Source organism: Conger conger, chromosome 18, assembly GCF_963514075.1.
Source record: "Conger conger chromosome 18, fConCon1.1, whole genome shotgun sequence".
NCBI lineage: Eukaryota > Metazoa > Chordata > Actinopteri > Anguilliformes > Congridae > Conger > Conger conger.
The window spans coordinates 14,541,308-14,564,861 of record NC_083777.1 but is presented as its reverse complement, the minus strand read 5'-3'; the positions used below and the strand labels follow the sequence as shown (position 1 = coordinate 14,564,861).

The 23,554-nt window shown below is 45.2% G+C and overlaps 1 protein-coding gene across 1 annotated transcript in view; it reads right to left on the bottom strand.

Moving 5' to 3' along the window:
* Window positions 1-23,554, bottom strand: part of prim2 (DNA primase subunit 2) — a 78,344-nt gene that overhangs the window by 34,599 nt on the left and 20,191 nt on the right. The window contains exon 8 of the mRNA XM_061228585.1: window positions 1,287-1,354. Coding sequence (XP_061084569.1) covers window positions 1,287-1,354 — 68 coding nt within the window. The remainder of the gene's footprint in view (window positions 1-1,286; window positions 1,355-23,554) is intronic.

Here is a 23,554-nt window from a genome sequence, read left to right as displayed (position 1 = left end):
GCGAGGGAAATAAAAACCCCCGGTTGCTCGACACATTAGCGCCGCTGTTTGCATTCCATTATCGCGGGGCGGGGGCATCGTCTCAGGGGACGGGAGGGGTGTCCGAGTGCCTTTTCTGGAGGGGGAAGCGAACGAGCGCTTTCAGGAACATTCGAGAAGCGGAGATCCCGAGACTGGATAAAAGCCTTGTCGGAGGCTTTTAACCGCAGTTTGTAAAATATAGCAGCGCTGTATCCCCCAGGGAGACGGTGGTGGAATGGGTAAAGAGTGGGGGCTTTTAACCCTACAATCACAGGTTCACCTCCCAGGTGCTCCACCGCTGAAGCACACCTGAGCGGGGAGCGCAAACCGCAACCGCTGGAGTAAACTCCCAGCTGGGTAAACAGACACCGGGTCAAACACGACACAGAGACCCAACTTTAAGTTACAGCAGTCACCCTGAATAAAAGTGCTTGCCACAAAAATGAATAAAAAACTGCCAATAAAGATGAGGGGTTGCACTTAAAAAGATGTAATGGGAAGAGCAATCGGTTTTAAAAAGGGAGACGTGAAACTGTCGGTGTCCGCTTTTATCCGCTGGTGGGAATCGCCGTGAATCCGCCCAGCGGGACCGGGCAGGGGGAAGACGAGGAGTCAAATGGCGCTTTTTATTCTGACCGCGGCAGGAGAGGAGCCTCTCGGCGTAATTAGCGGGCGGTCTGACGGACGCCGGGCGAGGGGCTCATTTAGTAGGTAATGCGATAGAACCGTACGCTTCTCATCTCGACCTTCAGCGCGCCCGGCTCCTCGCCCCGAACGCGGGGCTCATTAGCGCGGCGCGCGGCCGTCTAACGGCCCGGGAGCAGGGGCGAGAGAGCGGGGCCAATCCGCCTGACACTCCGACAACACTCCACACGCGTGTCGTACACCACAAAGCAAAAGGGGGACAGGAAAGCCGAGACGGCGCCACACAGAAGGAATTTTAATCAAGGTGCCCAGACGACGGTCATGAATAAAACAGACGCAGACGCATCATTACCGCCCTCCGCTCGGTCTCGGAACGACGCCAGGCGCTGATGGGCCGCATTAAAAACCGCGTTTGACTCCAGCGACTAAAGTGCTGGAGTCAAATTTACCCTCTGACCGATTTCCACCTGGACCCTCTTGGCTCAGTTGGCAAGAGCTTAGCCGCAAATTACTCTGTTTACCTTATTAACGCTTTGTTTTTGTTTTTTCTCTGAAGAAAAAACAGAAATTGTGAGAGCCGTAATGGCGGCGGACGCAAGCCCGCTAACGAGGGTGATTACCTGAGGTGGCCGAGCAGGGGCTGCAGTCGCTCGTCAGACTGCACCGTGGGCAGGGACCTCGCTGTCAGCTGCAAGGCAAGGACAGAACACAGGCCGTTAAAAGCAGGAACCAGGGCCGCTCACAAAAGGCTTTTACACAGTTACATCAACTCATTTTCTCTTAACGATGCCCTAGAAAACAGACGTGTTAAGCAGGTCTTTTATAACAGTGCTCAAAAGACAAAATGAAGAGTGTTCCCTCCTTTGTAGTGCCTCCTCCCTAACGCAAGATCCGTGATCCCTGACATTCCCCACAAGGATCAAGCAGAGGGCAATCGCCGTCCAATGCTCCATGCCCTATATCAGTGGGCCTCACTCCTGGTCCTGGAGCGCGGCAGGGTGTGCTGGTTTTTGTTTTCAGCTTAAAATAAGCAACCAATTCAAACCCAAGAAACCAGGTGAGGTGAGTAAAATGTGACCACTGGGCTGTATGCTCCAATAGTATTGTGTGACTGAAGGTTTTTTTTCCCTCACTATAACCACAAAAATGAAAAGAAAGAAAAAAAATGGAAGCCAAGAAACTGTGGAAATAAGCCTCTAGGAACAGAGAATGAGAAACAAGAAAAAAGGTTTCTCATTGACCCATGTCAATCAGTTATATCTGAAGAGAAATGAAGAAAGAAAGAAAAGAAAAAAAAAACAAGAAAATAGAACAAAGGAAAGAACCTGTTTGCAGCTTGTTGGTAATACATAAAAAAAACTATAGCAAACCTCTGCTTTCTCTGCCAAATGACACTTATATGCAGCTACAATCTGGCATGAATGACATAGGAGCTCTGGCTCCAAGGGACTGACACAGCACGTATTTTTTTTTAAAAGGGACCGTTGGCTACCCAACTCCGCCTCAACATGAAGCGTCGGCCATCTTGTTTCTGACTCCAAACCGCTGCAGCTCACACCACACAGTCTCCAGGCCCACCTCCAGTCAGCTCCACGCACCCGAGGTCCTGCCTCTCGACGTCGAGGCGTAAACATTACGACTTCACGCGCCTTATGAATATTAATCGACGGGCGTGCCCGAGGACGGCGCCGCCGTAGCAACGGACGTTCTGCCCTTGGGCGCCCCATGAATATTGAGAATGTAATTTGGTGTGGGAACCTCCCGCGGTCAGGGAGCGGAGAGGCCGGAGCCCATCCTCCGGCTCCTCCATGAAGCCCGGCGGGTGGAAGACGCTCTCGCTGCGCTCCGGGCCGCGCGTGAGTCCGCAGCATCTGCGTCCCCTCACGGGGGCCGGCCTCCGATGCCAAAGCAGGAAGTTAATTACAGAGCCGTTAGAGCCGACGCCATGCGCTCATTTCATATTTCTGACGCCGCAATCATCGGCAATTACCGAGAACTAAGCGGGAGCTTTTTTTTGTAAGGCTGTTATTTTGAGGGGAATTAACCACGGGTTAAAGTAGTGAAGGGAATTAACATCAGGGCGCCAGGTGAACACAGCAGGCTTTAATGGACAGCACAGGCCCTTGCGTAAGCCGCTAGCTACAGTTCTACTAAACATAATGTTACACGATGATGAAAACAGACCATTAAGCCCAGCAATGCTCACCTTTTCCCACCAGGAAAGTGTACCTAATGCTTAGTTTACCAAAGAGCTAGATAGCATCTAGCACTGTAGCAAGCCGGGGCTTCTGCCACAGTTTCTAGACATTTCTAAAGGGCACGAGTGAGGAGTTCACGGTCACGTTTCCTCAATACAGGTATGCACTGTGGCACTTTTCTGTGATCCTACAACAGGCCAGACTCTGGGAGAGTGACTATTTTCCACACCACGGAGCGCATGTTCGTCATGCGCTTTCCTCTCAAGGTCTGCACGCTGAACCAGAGCAGCCATTGTGTGCCTGAAGAAAGTCTCCACGCTGTCTGGAGATCCCCTAGACCGACCACACACACACACACACACACACACACACACACACACACACACACACACACACACACACACACACACACACACACACACACACACACACACACACACACACACACACACACACACACACACACACACACACACACACACACACACACACACACACACACACACACACACACACACACACACTAACCCCCACCACCTTCAAGCGGCTTTCAATTTCACGCTCTTTTAACGGCGCGCTCCTCTGTGTGGAGCGGCCATTAGGGCCACGCGGGACGACGGCAGCAGCGCACTCCTGGGGAGGGGGCGCGGTCAGGGGGGGGGCTAAATTGGGGTTGGGGGTTTTGGGGGGAGTCATTACCGCTTCCCTGCGTCGCTGGCGATCCGCATAATTACTTGAGGGAAACGCGGGCCGTCCCTCACAGCCGTTCCTGTGTGACACGGGGCGGAATGAAAGTGTGTGTGAGTGTGTGTTTGGGGGGGGGGGTAGAAATTGAGGGATGCGGCCCCGCCTATGTCCAAGGTAACTGCACATGTGGGGTGGATAGGTCTGAGTGGGGTTAGGAGACAGTTTTGATCTAGAAATCTCTCTTTGATCTTTGATCTCTCGCTGAGTACGCCTTGCCCACCCACGAGGCACACAGTGAGTCAACAAAAGCCATTTAGAAATGTGAGACTAAAAATCAAGCTAGACTTTATTCTGAAATAACCATCGAGAAGCAGAACCATGACAACTAAAATGGCGGCACTGGCATCAGAGCAGGTTATACTGCTTCGGTGATGATGCTCAGCACAACAGGACTGTATTTCACCTGTTCTGTACACTAAATTTAGCGCCTTTAAAACCTGGAGACAAATCTGGTTTCAACATATTTTCCAGCCGCAACTTTCACATCCTGACAACTGTTCAAAATCCTCTCCCGACTGAATTAAACCTTGTGATAGCACCCCCAAAAAACCTATGATGAAAAAAGTAATGATGAGATGAGAAACAGATGAGAAAATAAGAACTGGGTGAAAGTATTATTAGGAAGAGATACAGATATGCAGTACACCATATGGGCATATACTCAAGTAGACGGAAAAGGAGAGGAAAAAAAAAAAAAAAAAACACCTTAATTTCAAATGATTATTTTCCCATTTAACGCAAGAAATTAATTTGGCGAGGTCGACTCTAAACAGGTACAAAAATGTGAACTATATGCACGTTTCCTGAATGCATGAGTGCATCCATTAACACCGATTTCCCCAGGGCCCAGCGCACTACACGAGCCCTTTTACATTCATCGATTCTTAAAAAACCCTCATAGGCATGCTGTCGTTTTTGTTTTTTTTAAACGGAGGAGGAATCCACTGAGCAGCCTACCTTCCCCATCTCTGCACACCAGGCGGAAGCCGTGTGAGCCGAATCAGACCACGCAAAAATTATCACCATCTGCTCAAAACCTTGAGGAGAATATCCCACTGCTTTTACACACAATTATTCAGGGCGATTATGTTTCGCTAGTTTCGTAGAACCTAGCCTTGCTCTTTTCACTGGAAGGCCAATTAAAATGAGTCACCAGTTAAATGGGCACTGGGGAATGGAGGGTTTCTAAAATCCAGTGTCCTGAGTATTTTTGGTTTCAGCTGTTCTGGATTAGTGTTTTTATAAAGCCATTTCCGGATTCACACCCCACAAAAGCAAGCGAACCTATTTAAATCTCGTCAGCAGAGCGGAAGCTCACCAGAGGAAATTAGCTTCCAATTGAACTCAACCAAAGTATAAACTAACTAGTCCATTAGGTGACTAATATCTAGTGATTAGCAAAACAACATCATCATGCACCGTTTCTTTCCTTTCCCAAAGAATGCGCTCTCAACTTCGTATTCCAACAAACACATTTAGCCTTTAGCAGAAGCAGTGACATTTTTCTGAAGAGAAATGGCCAAACAGGAAGCGTATGTATCAGTATTTGGCAATGCTTATAAGTGTGGAAGCTTCAATTGATTCAATTTACGTCCTACATCTTTACATTGTTTCAACTCCCTAATTGTTTAATTTCAGCAGTGAAAATGATTAGTATTATTGATGGGAATATTACAACTGATAAAACAAGAATGTACTGTGCAGGCTTTGAATGTGAAGGGATTAAGAGAACAAGTATTTATGGATTTAAAAGTAACATTTTGGCTGGGACAGCAGAAATTGTTAGCAACTAAGTTGGCTAATACCAAAAATCCTTAAGAGACACCACTGCTTGTAAACGTTCTCTGGGACCCTATAATGCCCAAACCCATCTTCTCTGGGACACAAAGTGAATACTAAACACTGAAGCTGAGATCAAGGGACACCGCCTCTCTGCATGAACTTCAAAGGCCTATGAGAGAAAATAAACCAGTTTTATAAAATATGAAAATTGGAATCCATAACTGAAGTGCCACACGGGAAGCTCTGTGGCTACAAAACCAGGAGAGTGAGCCAGTCTGAATCTATTTGACATTCAATGACCTTGGCCAGTGGGCGGTGGGGTTCGAAACTGCATAACTCCCAGTCCTCACCTGGGCCAAGCGAGGATCGATCCCAACTCAAAATCCAAATACCATCTCCGCTCGAGAGTCGGCCACTACACAAAGAGGAGTATTCAGGAAAACACAAGACGCTAGCTCAATATTATTGGCAAAGGCCAGTCGCGGTTCTTGAAAGCACTCCAACGTCGCACGGGTCCGAAAAGCGCGTTCGATTATCCGTGACTGAAACAGCCCACAGGAAGCGCGATCCTCTCTCAGTGAGGACTTCGAGCGCTTCCCCATTCAAAGCCACGAGCCATCCCGGGCTGTGAGAAAGGAGAGAAGGTATCCAGGCAGGAAACAATCAATATGCAAGGAAGACCCCATTGTCAAGTGACTCTGCCTGTCACAAAAAAATCAGTTATCGCAAGGCGTCTATTTCTTATGGTACAAAACGCATACACTCATACACAGAGGCTGCCGTCCACGAATCTCAACTAATGTTCCATCCCAAACACTGGAATCAAAGAGCCAGTGGTTTGGGAATGGGTTCTGAAAAGCCAGCAATGAGCAGCAGCAATTGGGCCTGATTACAACGGCAGTTATTTTTTTTTTTTTTCTGAAGCCGAGGAATTCCGTTGGTGACGTAATTCAAATCACTTCTGTTGCAGCACACTCATCGTTTTAGCATCAAATGAGAGAATCACACCAGGGTCCGTGCGAGTACGGGGGCCATAGAATCCTACAGTCAACTAATATTATCATTTTTATTTTTAAAAATGAATCCATCTTTGACTAGTAATAGAGAGACAATTCAGACAGGGAAACGCTTGAGTCTAGGTGAACTAAATATGAGGGTCTTCTATACCTGTTGACACAGCCGATACCACATAAAAGGGTGTAATTTACAGCAGTGTTTACATCCTATGAAAGAGGCGCCACCAGCAACCTTCATCAAAGTCAGACAGCCTGGAATTTGGTCTGGTGGTTCAGCAGAGTCCGCTACACCCGCAACGTCTGAAATTCCGACCAACGTGAAGGCCCGACTAGCTTCGGACGGGCTGTAAAACCCGCATCAAATTTAAATGTAGCTTTAATGGTGTCTAAAACATGACGGCACGGATAAAAGCGAAAAGCATAATACAGGACTGAAACACGGAGACTGCCTGATTCAGAATTCCATGGCAGCGCGGCAGGTAGCGTTCAGACTTAATTAACGATTTCCACCTGAGATAACCCACCTCATTAGCATGATTAGTAGGCTATCCCATCCAGCCTTTAGCCCAGCTACACGCTCTTTAAAATACACGCTAAGTAAATAAAAAATTAAAACCCTGCGAGGTCATTTTCACCACCCCCCCGCATTTCCGCGTTAATTGCTTTAAGGCAGGCACGTTTACTGAAAAGAGCCACACTGTTCTGGGGAATTGATTTCTTTCCATGAACCGCAAACTGCATAACTAATTCTGGCAGAAACATCTCCCAAAACGTCTGCCGTTCACCCCCTCGAAGCAAGAAGCCACAAATCTGCCAGCGTTTCAGTCTTTCTGTCCCGCGAACGTGCCGGGAAAACGAGGGCTGAGTTTAGATTGCTTTATCGAGCTTTGATTGGTTTTCGTCAGCACAGTTTCCGCGGTCCGATTGTAAATTCCTAAAGTGCACCTCATGTCTATACCATACCTGCGGGGCTAGCAAAGAACCCAGTCAGCTAACCAGATTAGTGTTTTGAATTGCTACTTGACACAGGTCTGTTTTAAAGAAAGGAATGTATTCAACTGCCTAATGGGGCCCAGTGTTGCAGTCATGTTTTGACACCAATTTAAGTGCAGAAATGTTTTTCAATGGTTTTTAATTCAATTACATTTTTTTAAATTCTCTTATTTACATTTACAAAACCAAACACAGACACACGCAGACACGCGCACACTATGAATTTCTTTCTCTCACAAGACCCATTTTGGGACACAGAAAATTGAAAACCTTTCAGCAAGTGATTGATTGAAAACACCCACTGTCTGGTTAACATTACTGCAAAATGTCACGCCATGTAAATGGACTGCAGCTCTGGGACACAAGTTTTAGCAGCACTGCATTAAAACTTGACAAAGCCTGACTGCGGCACAATGTGCCTGGCACGGCCATTTTAATTGAAACTAGTCCGTTTTACCTCTCAAGCAGAGACACACGCTAATGCTAACTGTTCATTTCCATCGCACTTGGCAAGTATTTTATCATTTTTAAAAATACTTTTATTCAAATTTTGGGCAATAAAGACATACAATGGCTTTTTCAAATCACTGCAGGAAATTCAACTTAGCTGAGGGGACACGGTGACCACTTTTAAAAGTAACATTTTTTATGTTTTACATTTTCCAGGCTGAATTAGGCCATCGTAATTTTCCTTTGGGTGATTCATGTAAGAAAGGGCACTTTGCGGTCTGTGCAGCAGTCTTGGCAAGGCCAATGGTAAGGTAAGGTAATTTCTTATCTATATACTCAGGTCATTCATTGAAGTCTGGTTCGCATAATAAAAGTCCCCCTCTGAGGCAAAGGGCTCGGAGTTATTCAAATACAGTTCACCGCACACAATTGCAAACTTTTTTCCAAGCAAACCCTCCACTATTTGAAGGGCAAACTCGGTCTATAAATATGAAAACGGCGGGGAGAAGGGGGCAGGTGCCAGGTTTCGATGTTTCGGGAGACGCCTAAGGAGCTCTCCATTTGCATTCAGTCACGATCGCTGATTAACACGAGAGAAAATCACAGGAGGCCAAGATTCAAACAGAGGTTTTTACCGCAGTTCGGTAACACCAACACGTAAAAAAAAGCCTAAAGACGGGAAAACACTTTACTGCAGTTGCCGTTTTGTACAGAGCACAGCTGGAAATCTGCATTCAACAAATTGGAAGAATTAACTACTTACGCAAATGACTTACAGAAAAAGCAAATAGACTGAACGTTTTACATGTGAAACCTTGGGTTCTCCGTCCTATACGTGTTACACTCAGAGATCAAAAGGATTCAAAACACTTCACACTAATACTGTTAAAATAAGGTCTGCCTCGTACCTGGTCGAGATGAGCTCTGAGGATGTGCACAGTTACGACAGAAAGACCTTTCCAATTAAATTCCAGGCATTGCTTTTACTTTTGAACATTTGAGTTGCACAGTGAAAGTGTACCATTAGTTTACATTATGCAGTTCACAGCATACCAGTCTACATATTATTGTTAAAGCTCATCTCAGGCTGGGAAACCTCTTCAATTAAACGTGTTTCTTTGTTTGGACGCAGCAGTAACGAACAGCCTCAGGGCCAGGGTGTCGCACTGAACAGAATTGGTTAAAACGGGCAACAGGTAAGCGACAGCCACAGTGTAAGGCTCACTCAAATTCAGCCGATTAATCATTTAGTCCAATCAGCGAGTACGACCTGCAGCCCCTCAAACTACTTCAGCAGCCTGTAGCAAAGTTCAGTTAAGTGAAGGAGAAAGTAGCAAGTTTGACCGAATCGCCCTCTTCCCAAATCCTGGTGTTGGTGGGTTTGTGCCATCAAGGAGAGGGGAGGGGGATGAGGGTGCTTCTGTAAACGCATTGGGCTGGAGATGGAATTTCTTCCCTGCAGAGATCTGCACAAGAAAGGTCACCTGCCTGGTGAAAAAAGCTTGTTCTCCACTGGGGACAATGGTAAGATGTGCGCACACACAGATGCACACACCACACACACACATGCACACACACACACCACACACACACGCGCACACACGCGCGCACACACACCGCACCAACGCACGCACACACACACACACACACACACACACACACACACACACACACACACACACACACACACACACACACACACAGGGCATGTGTCGGGCGGCGACAGCTCAAACGATCAATAATTCCCGAGGGAAGGCGTCTAGGACGACATAAAAAGGGAGGCACAAATCCTAGAATTATATCCAGCCACACGGAGTGCCTTCGGGCCATATGAGTAGCCCACCACACGCAACACTTTCATCTGGTTGGGGGTAAAAATGAAAATATAATGACACCTCACTGCAAACCCAGCACCCTGTACATGAGCTCCAGACATGCCCTGTGGTTTGGGCCCTCTGAAGGGTCTCACCAACATCCTCATAAAGCCACTCTTTCTGCTTCCACACCACACTTGCCACACTCACCACTCGCACCACACTCGCAGATCTTTGATCATCTGTGAACAACCTGCTCCAGTCCGAGTGAAGTCCAACATCTTCTTCCACAAGCCTTTGCGGCGACCCTACGACTCGTCATTTAGCCTCAACAATGCATACTGTTCAAAAAAGTTTGTTGTTCTTTAGTTTCTCTAGTTTCTGTCGTTTTAGTTTTTGTCATTGTAGTCGCATCCTGAGACTGCCTCCGCAGAATCTTTCCAGGCCATTCGAGACATTCCAATTCGGGACACGGGAGCGGTGAAAGCACTAGCCTCAGAGAAACCCGAAATAATTTAAAAGAGCCATCACACCGAAACATCAACGTGATCTATGTGTGAAGCAGTAGAGCAGCTCCAACTCACACGGTGAGTCAGGCAAAGGAGGCTGGGAAGAGGGTCTGGATGTTTGGGCAGGAAGATGCCCAGGGGCCAGGGACTAAGTGAAGCAGTAAGCATCATATTGTAAAAGGAGGGGGGTTCGGACACTTTCTATGCATTTGTACCTTCACCGATTTCAATAATTTATAGAACTGTTTGAAGTATGACACAAGGTCTGTGTGATTTATATGCACATTTCTATGTATATATGAGAGAGCATTTGACCAAAAAAAAAAGTTTTAAAAGAAAAAGAAGTAAGGAAAAGCTACAGAAAACTTGAAAATGTATTGTTTGCAATTACGTCCGTCTGGCTCCAAATTAGCATGCTAGCTAGCTTGCAAGAAATAGTGGCTGGCCATCAGTTTCACAAAACCTATTAGTATGGCGCTGCGCGTCAATAAAACACGATTCGGTGTTTTCTCATTTTACAAGCTGGCTCTGCGAGCTCTGTGGATGATGAATGCGAATGGCTGCCAGCCAGATCACTCCCCACCATCTTTTAATGCCGACCGTCTCTGAATAAATGAAAACGCATACCTCTTCCTATTAACTCGCCTCCGTGTCTGAAGCGTGTTTTGTCATACGACAGCCACCTGAGCAGCGTTTTGAGAAAGTGTGGGACTGGGCCTTCCCCGCAAGGTGGGGCAATGTGCCCTGAGACCGTTTGACTGCGGAAAGAACCGGAACATCTGGAATAGCGCCACCTGCTGCGAGGCTGTCAACGTAACCGCCAGTGTTACGTACATGTTCCGTCACGGCGAAAACGTTGCTTATATACGAGAGGATACCCTGCTAAGACCTTCCCTGAGACGAGTAAACAGACAAAATGATACTTTCACAAATGGCTTCTCTTTTAGGCAATGAAAGGCAAGTTCTGAACAGGTGCGTCAGAAGTTCCACAGCAAGCAAAAGGCGACATGTTACGATATAATACGTCGCCACTCGAGAGAGATATGCAAGGACCCCGAGGAGATTGTTGAGGCGACCAGATCCTCGACCGGTCAGCTTACGATAGCCGACAGACTGTCACACTGTAACATAGGGGGAGAGCAGGGAGCCTAGAGCAGGCCGAACAATCCTCACCTCACCTCCCCTCCTCTTTAGTGCTCAAAATCACAGAGAGGTTTCAACACCTTGGCACAGCATTCTTTTCTCAGGCTCTAATTGGGTCTGTCACCACCCCCTCCCCAATTCTTTCAACGAGAAAGTGATACAATGCTCGTATTTAATTATGCTAATGTTCTCTTCAGCGGTTGTGGAACGAGGCCAGTACCTCTCTTTTCAGATTTACCCTGCCTTCCTACTTCATTTACAGGTGAAAGAAGATGCACCTCGAGACTGTTCAATTAGTTCTGACTCAATTAGTTATTAGAGGTACTACAGAGCAAAAAAAAAAAAGCTTGTTCCGATAGATTTTTACCTTAGAGGACAGGGAAAGAAAGGGAAGGGTAGACTAAACTATTTGGCTATTATCTAAAATAAAACAAAAAAACAAAGAAAACCAAGAAAAGCAAGAAAAGCCTCATATTTTCCAAGAACCGTCATCTCCCATCAACTCCTGGAAACTCAAGGGAAGGGCAGGAAAACACAGCTGCAAACAAAATAAATGGTTAAAATACAAGTGTTAAGAAAAAAAAAAAAAAGAGTGCGTTGTAGCTGTGAGAAAAGCCTGGTGATTCACAAAGGAACCGCATCTCCCATCAACCCCTGGAAACTCAAGGGAACAGCCAGGGAAAAGCGTGAGGCGAACGCCCAAATTTCTTTTTCAGAGGCAAGGCTTTTTCAACAAACTTTCAAAGCGAGTCGTATTATACAGAGGCCGTATGGTATGAAAGATTTTGTGACCCCATAACCATCGTTTTTACTCTGAAAAATTGTGCCAACAACACCATACATAAATAAGTAAATAAAGAATTTTTTTTTTTTTTTTTTTTTTTAAACATCCACTTATCGGCAATTGGCCATTTTCTTCGAACTGATAAACAGGACTGAAAACAATTTTTTTATTCATTTATTTTTATATTTTTATTTTGGCCTGCTACCTCTCAAAAGCAATTTGCAAAAAAAGAAGCCCCATCAACCATTTCTTGCCTCCCGGAGAACGCTCTTTAAATATTCATCGTCGCCCGACGCCGTTGCCGGTGTCTGTCAAGTTCATTCAGCGAAATTAAAAAGAAAAAGGAAGAAACTGAAAAAAATGACAAAATAACGTCGTCTGTCCAGCACCTACACACTACCACATAGCGGCTGAACTCGCGCCCTGCCAAGATAATGCACACAGACCTATTATCCCATTAATGTAAGGTTACTTTTACCATTTAATTTTTTTTACGCACGCATACAAAACAGTGACCGTGGTGGAGGGGCTGGATAAGTAATTTGTCTTTGAGAGGGAGAGAGTAATGGTGTGCCGTGCCAGTTATTCCACACAGGAAACCCGCGCTTGATGGGTCTGCTGCCCGGCCTCTGAAGATTTCTCTCCGCTGCGATGAGGCGGCCGGAGGAGATGAGCCCTTTAATATTTAAACACCTCTCTCCCTCTCTCGCTTTCTCCCTCTCTCTCTTCAACAAGCCCAGAGTCACAAATAATTACTATTCTGAAATATTCATCCGGGGTGGCTTTGGCCCACCGGCACCGCTGTAACTGTTAGCGAGGGTGTTAGCTTAGCACACATCACAGGTGTGTGTGTGTGAGTGTGTGCATTTGTGTGCCAGTGCGTGTGAGTGTGTGAGAGCGTGCGTGTGTGTGTGTGTGTGTGTGCGTGTGAGGGAGAGACTGATAGATACACAGATGGAGAGACGGGCAGAGACAGAGGTAGAGAGAGAGAATCAGGTGGAGATGGGTAGAGCGAGAATCAGCTCGAGAGAGGGAGAAAGATGGAGAGAATAGGAGGGAGGGTGAGAGAAAAAGGGAGAGAGAATCAGCTAGAGGGGGAGAGAAAGGGAAAGGGAGGGAGAAAGAGAAGGAAGGAGAAAATCAGCTAGAGAGAGAGAGAGAGAGAGAAAGTGAGAGGTAGAGTGCAAGAGAGGATCACGTAGAGACACAGGTACAGAAGGGAGAAAGAGAAGGAGGGAGAGAATCAGCCAGAAAGAGAGGGAGGGAGGGGATGAGGGACTGACAGGCCGTTAGTGTTACAGTGTGAACGCGTTCCCCGGTGGCACGTCGCCCCCTCACTCAATCACACGCAGACACGCACACACAGACACACACGCAGACACACACAGCAGAGAAGGGAAGCCGTGGGCCGCCTCACACCTCTTGTTCTTCCCCAATCTCTCCCTCTTGCGCGTTCCCTCTCTTCCCGCTAGATACGAGACACGCTCCAACGCCTGGCACAACACTGACAACAGCCAGAATCCTCAAATGACACGGCCGTCGGTCCCCGAAAAACACAAGTTACCGCCGCGCGGCTTGCCAATTAACGGCGGGAATCGATAAGACGGATCACCTGAAGCGAAGTTCTTTTCAAGACAAACAAACAGTTTTTAAAGAAACTCAATCACAATACTGTTAACTGAAAAGTCAAGACGCAGAGCACCGATTAGCCAATTAGGAGGAGGAAGTGGATTCAGTGTGTCCAGGACGATATGCATCATAACGATATGTAAGGTACTCAAAGGATAATTTAACCCTTTTAGGTGTAAATATGTGATTAGTTCTTGATTGAACAATGTAATGCTGACGTAACGCTAACTGCTGGTAATTGAAAGCGAGGGAATTCTCGAAAACAGACTTTTGAAAATAAATAAATGTCCGAAAACCGATATAAAAGGGTGACCTCTCAATTATCCCCAACCGCAAACAGCAGAAACTCAAAAGTTTGTTCTTTGAATTGAGGAAATAATATGCAGAATGTAATAATGGCTTTCCCAAATTAGCCACCTTGGAAAACATGCACATTTTCTGCTTGTCATATGAAAAGCTTGTGGAGGTTCTGTCATATTAAATTGACGGGTGTTGAACATGAAAGGAAAAACACAAAGAGAACAAAAAATCAAAAGCCATTGTACACTTTTGTGCATTTGTATTGCATAAGAGCTACGAGAGTCACAGGTAACTTATTACACACAATACCTCAGTAATCACTAAAATTACCATTAGACATTCGCAGGGAAAAGTGAACCTAAATGAGCGTTTTCCGAGAATGAGCCGGTTGCTTTCTTCACCGTTATACCGTTACAGTTATGCTGATGTCAGCTCAGCTCTCAGCATTACTGCTGTTGGAGGAATACAAATGTGATTCGGGGGTTGCTTTGTTGCATTCCTTCCAACAATATGCGTAGTTACAGCGCACAGTTAAAAGATCTCCATAGGCCATAGCTAAAAGCTAACAATGTAATGTAGAGTGCAGTCTAAGTACTAAGTATTTGAACTGTGACACAATTTTTGTTGTTTCGGCTCTGTATTCCAGCAAATTGAATTTCGGAATAAAACATGTTAAAGTGCATACTTTTATCTTTAATTTGAGGGCTTTTACATCCATATCGGGTGAACAGTGTAGGAATTGTAGTAGTTTTTATACACTGCCCCCCCTCCAACTGTTTCTTTGCTGGAGTACAGAGTGAAAGCAACAAAAAATGTGTCACTATCTGCACTGTATGTTAACAGGTCATTTATCTAGCGCAGTCACAGGCATAGCGTTCATAGCTCTGAATGAGAGCTGGGAGGGGTGAGAGGACAACCTAAGGCCAACAAGGGCTCGTTGAGAGTTCTGTTCTGAACGATACTCACCCCCCACTGGCTCATACGCCAAATGAACCCCCTCCCCAGTCAGCCTAGTAACAGTAACGAGACCGAGAGGGGTGGGGCCAGGATGCTGCGCCGTGGGAGGTTCCTGCCTACGGCGTGGGAAACATTTTAACGTTGCGCACCGGCATCTGAACTTGTCGACCAAAATGGCTGCACAGAAAGGGCTCCAGGACACGGCCACCTTTGGCGTTCGTACGTCAACGGTCGGCTCTGACACCCGTTAATTATATACGCTACAAATAAAGCATTACAATGGCGTTAATGGTTTCCTGTGAGCCCCCCCATCCGGTTAGAGTTTCCATTAATCCAAAAGAGGGGGAGGCGCTTTGATTTGCATGGAAATGAGGTATTTTTAAAGGCTTACATAAAGCAGAATTATTATACGCTATCATCTGTGTCTGCTGATCTACATAATTGGCTGATTTTCCATTCTGGGGTGGTTGGGGGTTGGGGGGTGGGGGGGGTTTGGGGTCAGGAGGGGGGCCATTTTTCTAATCACGACTCTGAACGGAGCGGCTGAGGTTCGAGCTCCGGTTTTGGAAGCTTGTGGGGACAGGATAAAATTCTATGGAAAAAAACACCAGCACATCCACATGGCATCCAAGCCTGAAGAGATGTTCAATGTTTTTGGGAGAAAATGCCACTATGGTGGTGTGGGTGCATGGCTGTTCGAGGATCGGGGGTTTTCCGCTTGCTAATCACGGTTTTACAGAAATCCGACACTGTAACGCCGTCAGTGGACGAGTCAGCGGGCTAGGAGTGAGGACCTCTGTTCTAGAGTGAAGCTCAACACAGGAAGCACCACCACTAAAAATCAAGCCCCTCCCGACCACCACCAAACGGCGTATGAGCCCCAGCGTGGTTCCTCATCACTCGGAGGGCGGAATTTAACGCTACCGCGAGAGCCAGCCCCTTCTCCCTCACTTCCTCTTCCACTCCCTCCCCAAGGGGTCATTTAGTTCCTTTGCAACCGAAGGGTTCATATGAACAACAGACCGGGTTGGGTTGAAGAAGGAAGCAGCTTTATTTCTGCACTTACAGGTAAGACACTGCTGTGAGGCCTAAATGCAAACAGGGCCAGTTGCTGGTGAATGCACCAAATAACCAAAAACCAACATTTCAGAATGAAGATAGGGATCACCAATGTCTTATTCACCCTTGATGCAAAAACTCTTGACATCGTTACCATCCATAAAGTTTTCAGGTGTCCAACAGCCTGTCAAGACTTCCAGAGGAATTGGATCAGTTAACCTACAGTGCACATACCGGTAGCAGCGGAAGAAATTAGTTCCCAAAAACTGAAAGAAGAATCAAGTCATCTCTGTCTGTCATGAAGAATAATCTTGGCAGTATAATAGATACTTATCAGCTATTAAAACGGGATTTATTTCCAACAGGTAACTGAGAAAATCCTCATGTCCAACACGAAAAAATGACCTTTAGACAAACTTGAGGGTGGCAACTCCTTTCCGCCTCTTACCTGCCTTCGCCAACATCTCTGGAAGTCTTCAAACGAAGTGGCAGCAACAGTCTCAGCAACAGGCATGCACAGCCGAGTACAGCGGTAAGCACAGCCGAGTACAGCGGTAAGCACAGCTGAGTACGAGTGATAAGCACAGCCGAGTACAGCTGTAAGCACAGCCGAGTACAGCGTTAGCACAGCCGAGTACAGCGGTAAGCACAGCCGAGTACAGCTGTAAGCACAGCCGAGTACAGCGTTAGCACAGCCGAGTACAGCGGTAAGCACAGCTGAGTACGAGTGATAAGCACAGCCGAGTACAGCGGTAAGCACAGCTGAGTACGAGTGATAAGCACAGCCGAGTACAGCGTTAGCACAGCCGAGTACAGCGGTAAGCACAACCGAGTACAGCGTTAGCACAGCCGAGTAGAGCTCTAAGCACAGCCGAGTACGAGTGATAAGCACAGCCGAGTACAGCGGTAAGCACAGCCGAGTACAGCTGTAAGCACAGCTGAGTACGAGTGATAAGCACAGCCGAGTACAGCGGTAAGCACAGCTGAGTACGAGTGATAAGCACAGCCGAGTACAGCGTTAGCACAGCCGAGTACAGCGGTAAGCACAACCGAGTACAGCGTTAGCACAGCCGAGTAGAGCTCTAAGCACAGCCGAGTACGAGTGATAAGCACAGCCGAGTACAGCTGTAAGCACAGCCGAGTACAGCGTTAGCACAGCCGAGTACAGCGGTAAGCACAGCCGAGTACGAGCTGTTTCTCACAACCTGCTGGTATTGGCGGGATTGTCAAAGATGTAAGAGACACGGCGTCCCAAACAACTGTTGCAGTTTTCCTTTTCAATCCATCTACATTTGATTCAATGCATATCAAGGCCATACAACAAACAACCGAGCACGTCAGATAATGATTGGTTGTAAGGCTATGTCCAGTACACAACTTGGACAGGCCAAGTCTGTAACTATCATACCAAGACAACTACAAGTTGAGGAACTACAGGAACTATATTAGGTTAACACTCCTAATCTTTAGAAAACTGCCAAAGAATCTTTAATGACAACAGTGAGGACTCTATTTGTGTTCAATCTCCAGCCGACACCATTGCACAAGTACAAGATTTTCATGAAGGCATTAATATGAGCATTAGTACATTAGGGTTCATTTCTGGTTATTACTAGAACGGTAAACAGAGACTGGAACAGAGCTGGAAACCTGAAGCTTACAAACACAATCCCTGCTGCTCATTTACCATTTATCTTTGTACTGAAGAAACAGGTCAACATTCAAACCATGTTTCCGGATCCTTTACTTTAAAACAATTACAGCTTTGAGCTTACCACCACATTAACGCGGCATGCCTGAAATCATTCTGGACACAGGTGCCAAAGAAACCTTTAATGAACTGTAGGAACCCCATTAGCTACAGTTTTATTCTGACACGTCAAAATGAGGTTAATTGCCTGGCAACGAATCATAAAGTAGCATTTTTTGCAGAAATAAGAGCTCAGACTGAATCGTGGGTGGCTTGTCGAGTTTACAATAACCGTGGCTTCCTGATTATATCTGCGCTGTATAGCCGAGCTCGAAGCTATTTTTACGCCAACATATACACTTAGCAGACTGACTAATCCCACAGATATATCTGCATCAAATCACTGCCCACACACTATCTGCCCACACAGTATGCACAAAGCCACACAATTTTAAGAGTTTAATTGAAATGTCTGGAAATGCAGAAAATGTGCCCAACTGTTATTGTCATTTGATTTTCCAAAAAGAAAAAAGTCTGGGGTTCACTATTCTAAAATAACTGCTCGAAAGGAGCCCATGGTGGATGGGTGGGTTGTGGAAATGAACGAGCTGGGCTTGAGAAAATGTCAGCTGAGAAATTCATACTTTTCACTTGATGCACTTTCATATTTTATTCCACCATGATGGGGACTTGAGAGGTAGTGGCATCATTCTGTGCAAGTTACGATATTTATAAACCTGATGGTGGGTCATTCTCCCTGAGGTCTGTAGCATTTGTGGAAACAGCCGAGCAGAACTTGAAGTGTGTGGGAGTTCATTTTATTTCTCTGCATTCTAATCCTCGGGTTTCACGGAGTGTTCCAATCAGGGACATAGATAATGTCAGACAACCAGTGCCATGACAACCAATTTACGACATGGTTCCACCATTTTGCATTTTACATTATTCCTCCAGCAGAGTTGAAGCTAAACACGGTTGCCCGTCTGCGAGAATTGAGCAAGGGAACACTTAGGAATGATGCGTGTGAGTGCAAGTACGTTCTACATGCGCATGTTAGTGCACACAAGTACGTGTGTGTGTGTGTGTGTGTGTGTGTATTTCAGCAAAGCGAGCCGTGAGAAGTTCACTTTGAACCATTTGATTTCTCTCACCGCAGCTTGAGTGCGAACGTGGATCATCACATCATATCAAACAGATTACGGCAAGAGCTCAGAAAGCAAACACCTAAAGACAACTGATGCGCTACATCAAAAAACCTGCCAAAAATGTTATGCCTGATCACCTTTTTCCTCCCCCCCCCCTCACAGTCAAAGTACAAAAAGAAGAATACAAGCTCTGGCATCAAACAGAGATAGCGCAAGCGTTGGAAGTATGAGGTAGAGTTCTCGCAGTGTTACAGAAGAAATAGACAGCCCTAATGCAGATAAGAAGAATGGTTCCTGCACAGTTGCAAAATCATCTTGCTCGGAGTTCACACCATTCAAAAAGTATAGCAAATTTTCACACCATTACCCAGAATTAACCAGAGTTATTGCACAGAAGAGCATATCTTATCACACACTGTTGGGACCGGATACCAATTTCACAGAAAAATAAATTATATTTCTACACACAATTATGAAGACATCAAAGCATGTTTTCACAATGTTGACAAAGTAGCATAGCGGGTTCTCGTACTGCCGATAAAAGTAATACAGAGGTCTCTCACACTGTTGAGAAAGTATTGCTGTATACAGAGTGCATACACCAAGAAAGTATCAAACTTCTCACACTTGGAAGAAGGCATCATAAGGAGTTGTCATTCTGTTCAGAAAGCGGAGAGTTCGCCCACAGTTCTGGGATTCGTTTCACACTTCAACCTCTGACATTTCTTGGGGCTCGACTCCCATCTCTGTGTAGTCCTGACGGCACCGGCTTGCTCTCGCGCTCTCCCTGCACATGAAACGGCAGCCTGGAGTGTAGCTTCTCTCCTTTCCACAGAACCACAGGCCTTCCAAGGATACACAACCCACCAGCTTACACAAAGAGCCACATCCACCGCCTTATTTTATTTTATTGATACAATAACCAAGCTACACGTCGTTCACCGTTGGAGTGACGGGCTTTCTTTGTTTCTACAGCATTGGTCCGGGGAGACTCATTTAAACAATACAGATCGCACTACAGATTGGCTTGACTTTCACAAAGCATTAATAATTTCGCAATACATAAATCAGCCCTTTAAGCCGATGCAATCTTTCTGAGCCCCACAATTCAAATCCTTTAGATTAGTTATGCTAAAAACAAGATGAGCAGCAAAGAGTTGTATGGCAGGTTTGTAAATACGGTCCAAATTTCTGCTTTAATTTCCAGGTATTTTTATCTAGATTGGTTAAACAACTTAGAACATAGCAGATTTTTTAACAGACCACCACATTTTTAGGTGAGTAAAAGTATTGGAACATGTGACTGACAGGTATTTCTTGTCACCCAGATGTGTCCTGTTAGATTGATAGGTTGAACAATAAATAAATAATAATAAATAGTTCTGAATGTCTACTCTTGGTTTTAGCCTTGTGTTTTGCCTGTGAAGACTACATTTGTGTTAGAAAAGATAAACCAACATGAAAACTAGAGAGCTGTCTTTGGGAGAAAAGCAAGCCATTTTTAAGCTTTGAAAAGAGGGGAAATCTATCAGGCCCATTGCACAAGCAATGGGGATAGATTGTACAACAACTTGGAATGTCCTGAAAAAGAAAGAAACCACTGGCGCAACAGACATCGAACAGGTCAACCAAGGAAAACAACAGCAGTTGATGACAGAAACATTGTGAGAGCTGTGAAGAAACAGCACAAAATATCAGTCAGTGACATCACAAACATTCTCCACAGGGCAGGGGTGAAGGTCATCTCAATTTAGGTAACTAAATGCAAGAAAGTTCCAGGGTCAAGTGTTTTGCCTTGTTGCCTTCACAAATCAAATGGTGTGGTATGACAAATTATGGTAAAATAAATATAAATTCATTTAAGATAATTGAATTCATTTAATGCTGTGCAAATCAAGTGGAACAACATAAAGTTTGGAACAAAAATATTTTGTCTTGACTAGGCACCGTACTCGACAATTTTACATTTGGAATAAAACATGACAGATCTGACTATGCACTGTGGACCATCTAAAGTGGCAGCACAATATTATATAATATTTATTTTATTTTTTACTCCTATTTCTTTTTCACAAGAGACATTGTCCACCAATACTACAAAACACCAAAATCAAGGAGAAATTTTACCGACAGTGATCAGAAAGCTGGGATCAATAACACTGTTCACTTGCTTTGATTAAAGAAAAAATGTAATTAAACAAAATAATTACAATCGTATTTGATTAAGAGATGCTTTTTCTGAGTTCACTTAAGAGCGAGTGAAAATAAGGGAAGGGATTAGACAGATTAAAAACAGCAATAAATGAGCGAGATAAACAAACAAGAACCGCAAAGTCATGTTCTGTTCCCAACAGAATTCAGGTAGATGGAGAAGAACAGGAATGATAGCCTTTGTCGACCTGGTATTGCAGCAGAGTCATTTCTAATATTCATACAGGCTACAAGTTATTTTACCCAGTAGAACACCATCATTCATTCTCTGCCCTCTACTCTTCAGTTGCTAGAGGCTGAAAACCAGTTTCTATCCAGTAAAACTGCTCTAAATGCCCTGGCTTCTACCAAAGACTCAACATGGAGCACAGTAATTGATGTTGAGCATAGGTACGGCTGTCCATGCATTGTGTATGAACTGAAAGACTATTTCAAGGCTCACTTCAAATGAAACACAATGAGTTTTGGTACAACAGGCAGTGATGTCATTAATCTTCAGTGTTTACCAACCACTGTTAAACATTAACAGAAAGCCCTTCACATTTTCTTTGAAGGCATTTATTGATATTTGTGATTAATGCTACTTCACAAAGTTGTAATACATATTATTCTGAAAGATGTAAGCTACAAGCACACTTTGATAAACGGCTAGATTTAAAAATAGATATGAAAAATGTGAAAAATAAATTGATTTTTCTTGATGTAGACCATTTTGGTATTAGTACGCTTCCTGCACTCAAAATACAGACAAAATACAGACTACAGCAGTAAAGCAAGTAAACATAACAAAGCAGCTATCATGTTAAATATGCCAACCCCTACTATTTCCCAAAATACTTTTACTGGCAACCATAAACAAACAAAAACATTTAGCTTTCACCACACAGCCAATACTTTGGGGAACACAAATTAAATCTGAAATGGGATTTGTTCAAAATATAATTACTAGTGTTTGATTGAGAGAAAAGATTTCAGGGCAAGAAATGCATTTCAAATGTACATTATCTACTCTGATCTCTTAAGTTTTCAGGTTGGGTTTCAGCTCAATAATGCTGTCCCAAAAAACCTCCATTTTGAAGACAACACTTTCAAATAGTTTTTTCTTTGCTTTAAAAGCCTATGTGACAGAGAAAGTGCCAAAACAATAGGTCCGACACAAATATGAAACACAGTCACAAAATTGTAACAGTCAATTGTCCACAAAAAGCTTGGACGTTCAGTGGCCACAAAGCCCTATGCCAGTCAAAAGCCAAATTGCTCTACATGACAAAGGCCAAAACACTCTACATGACAAACTCAATGTCGTGCTGATGCTGGCTCTTCGCAATCCTGCCCTCCGATACATGGCCTGGGGCCAATGAACAAACGCCACTCTCTCCTCGTAATTGGCACCCAGCAGTGTTGTCTGCCAGCCATTTTATTCAATCAACAAGCTTCTTGTCACAATGGCATGCCAAGCCAGGAAAAACAAAGTGACCCAACCTCCGGCGAAGGCTTGTCGGAAAAGCGAGAGGGTTCCGCTGCAGTGCTGGGGGGAGCGGAGGACCGGAGGAGCAAAGAGACATGGAGGAAAAAAGTAGTGGGTGGTAATCTGCCGAGCAAAAAGTTTAGCGCCAGTCAATGAGCCCTGAAAGCAGGAGGGCAGGAGGCTATAGGAGCAGGAGAGCAGAGGGAGGGCAGGAGGGCATTAGGGGCAGCAGGAGGGCAGAGGGAGGGCAGGAGGGCAGGAGGGGCAGAAGGAGGGCAGTGGAGCAACAGAAAAGCCCTTGCCCCTGCCACCACCCTGCACAGAAAATGTTGAGCCGGTGAGCCGGGTAAATAACCGGCTGCCTATAACCGAAGCAAGTAAACCCAACAAACAAAAACTAAAACGGCCGAGGCTAAAGGGGAAACTCTCAACAAGCTGGTCGGTCAATTGTGCACAGAAACCTAAACCGCCAACAGTATTTCCAAAAACCCTGACATATTCTATCACTGTGACAAAAGCTTGCAGTAAAGCTACCTTTAAATCTATTTTCAAATGGTTGCTAGAGTAGGTATTCATCTGAGAATGGACATTAGAGTCTAATTAAATTAAGAATGGGTTTTGGAATATATATCAATTCAAACAACAGACACTGGCGTAGGCTCCACTATGAAGATAGCCATTGGTGTAGTCGCAGTCATTGGTTTTAATCTGAAAATACTGGAGGACACTGACTTTAAAATGATCGCTGAAGTGTTAATCTGAGACTACAGACTGGGGAAAGCTTTCATTGTAGAATGGGCACTGGAGTAGGCGTTAATGAGAAGAGACACTAGGGTAGGATTTACTGCAGAAAGGAACAAGGTAGCTAGAAGACGGAGATTTAATGAAGATTAAAAAAATTTGAAACGCGTGATGGGGAGGTACGTCTTCGTAACTGGCAGCGGCCGGCACGACGGCTCCGCTAGGCCGACTTCCTGAAGGGCGCTGAAGGAA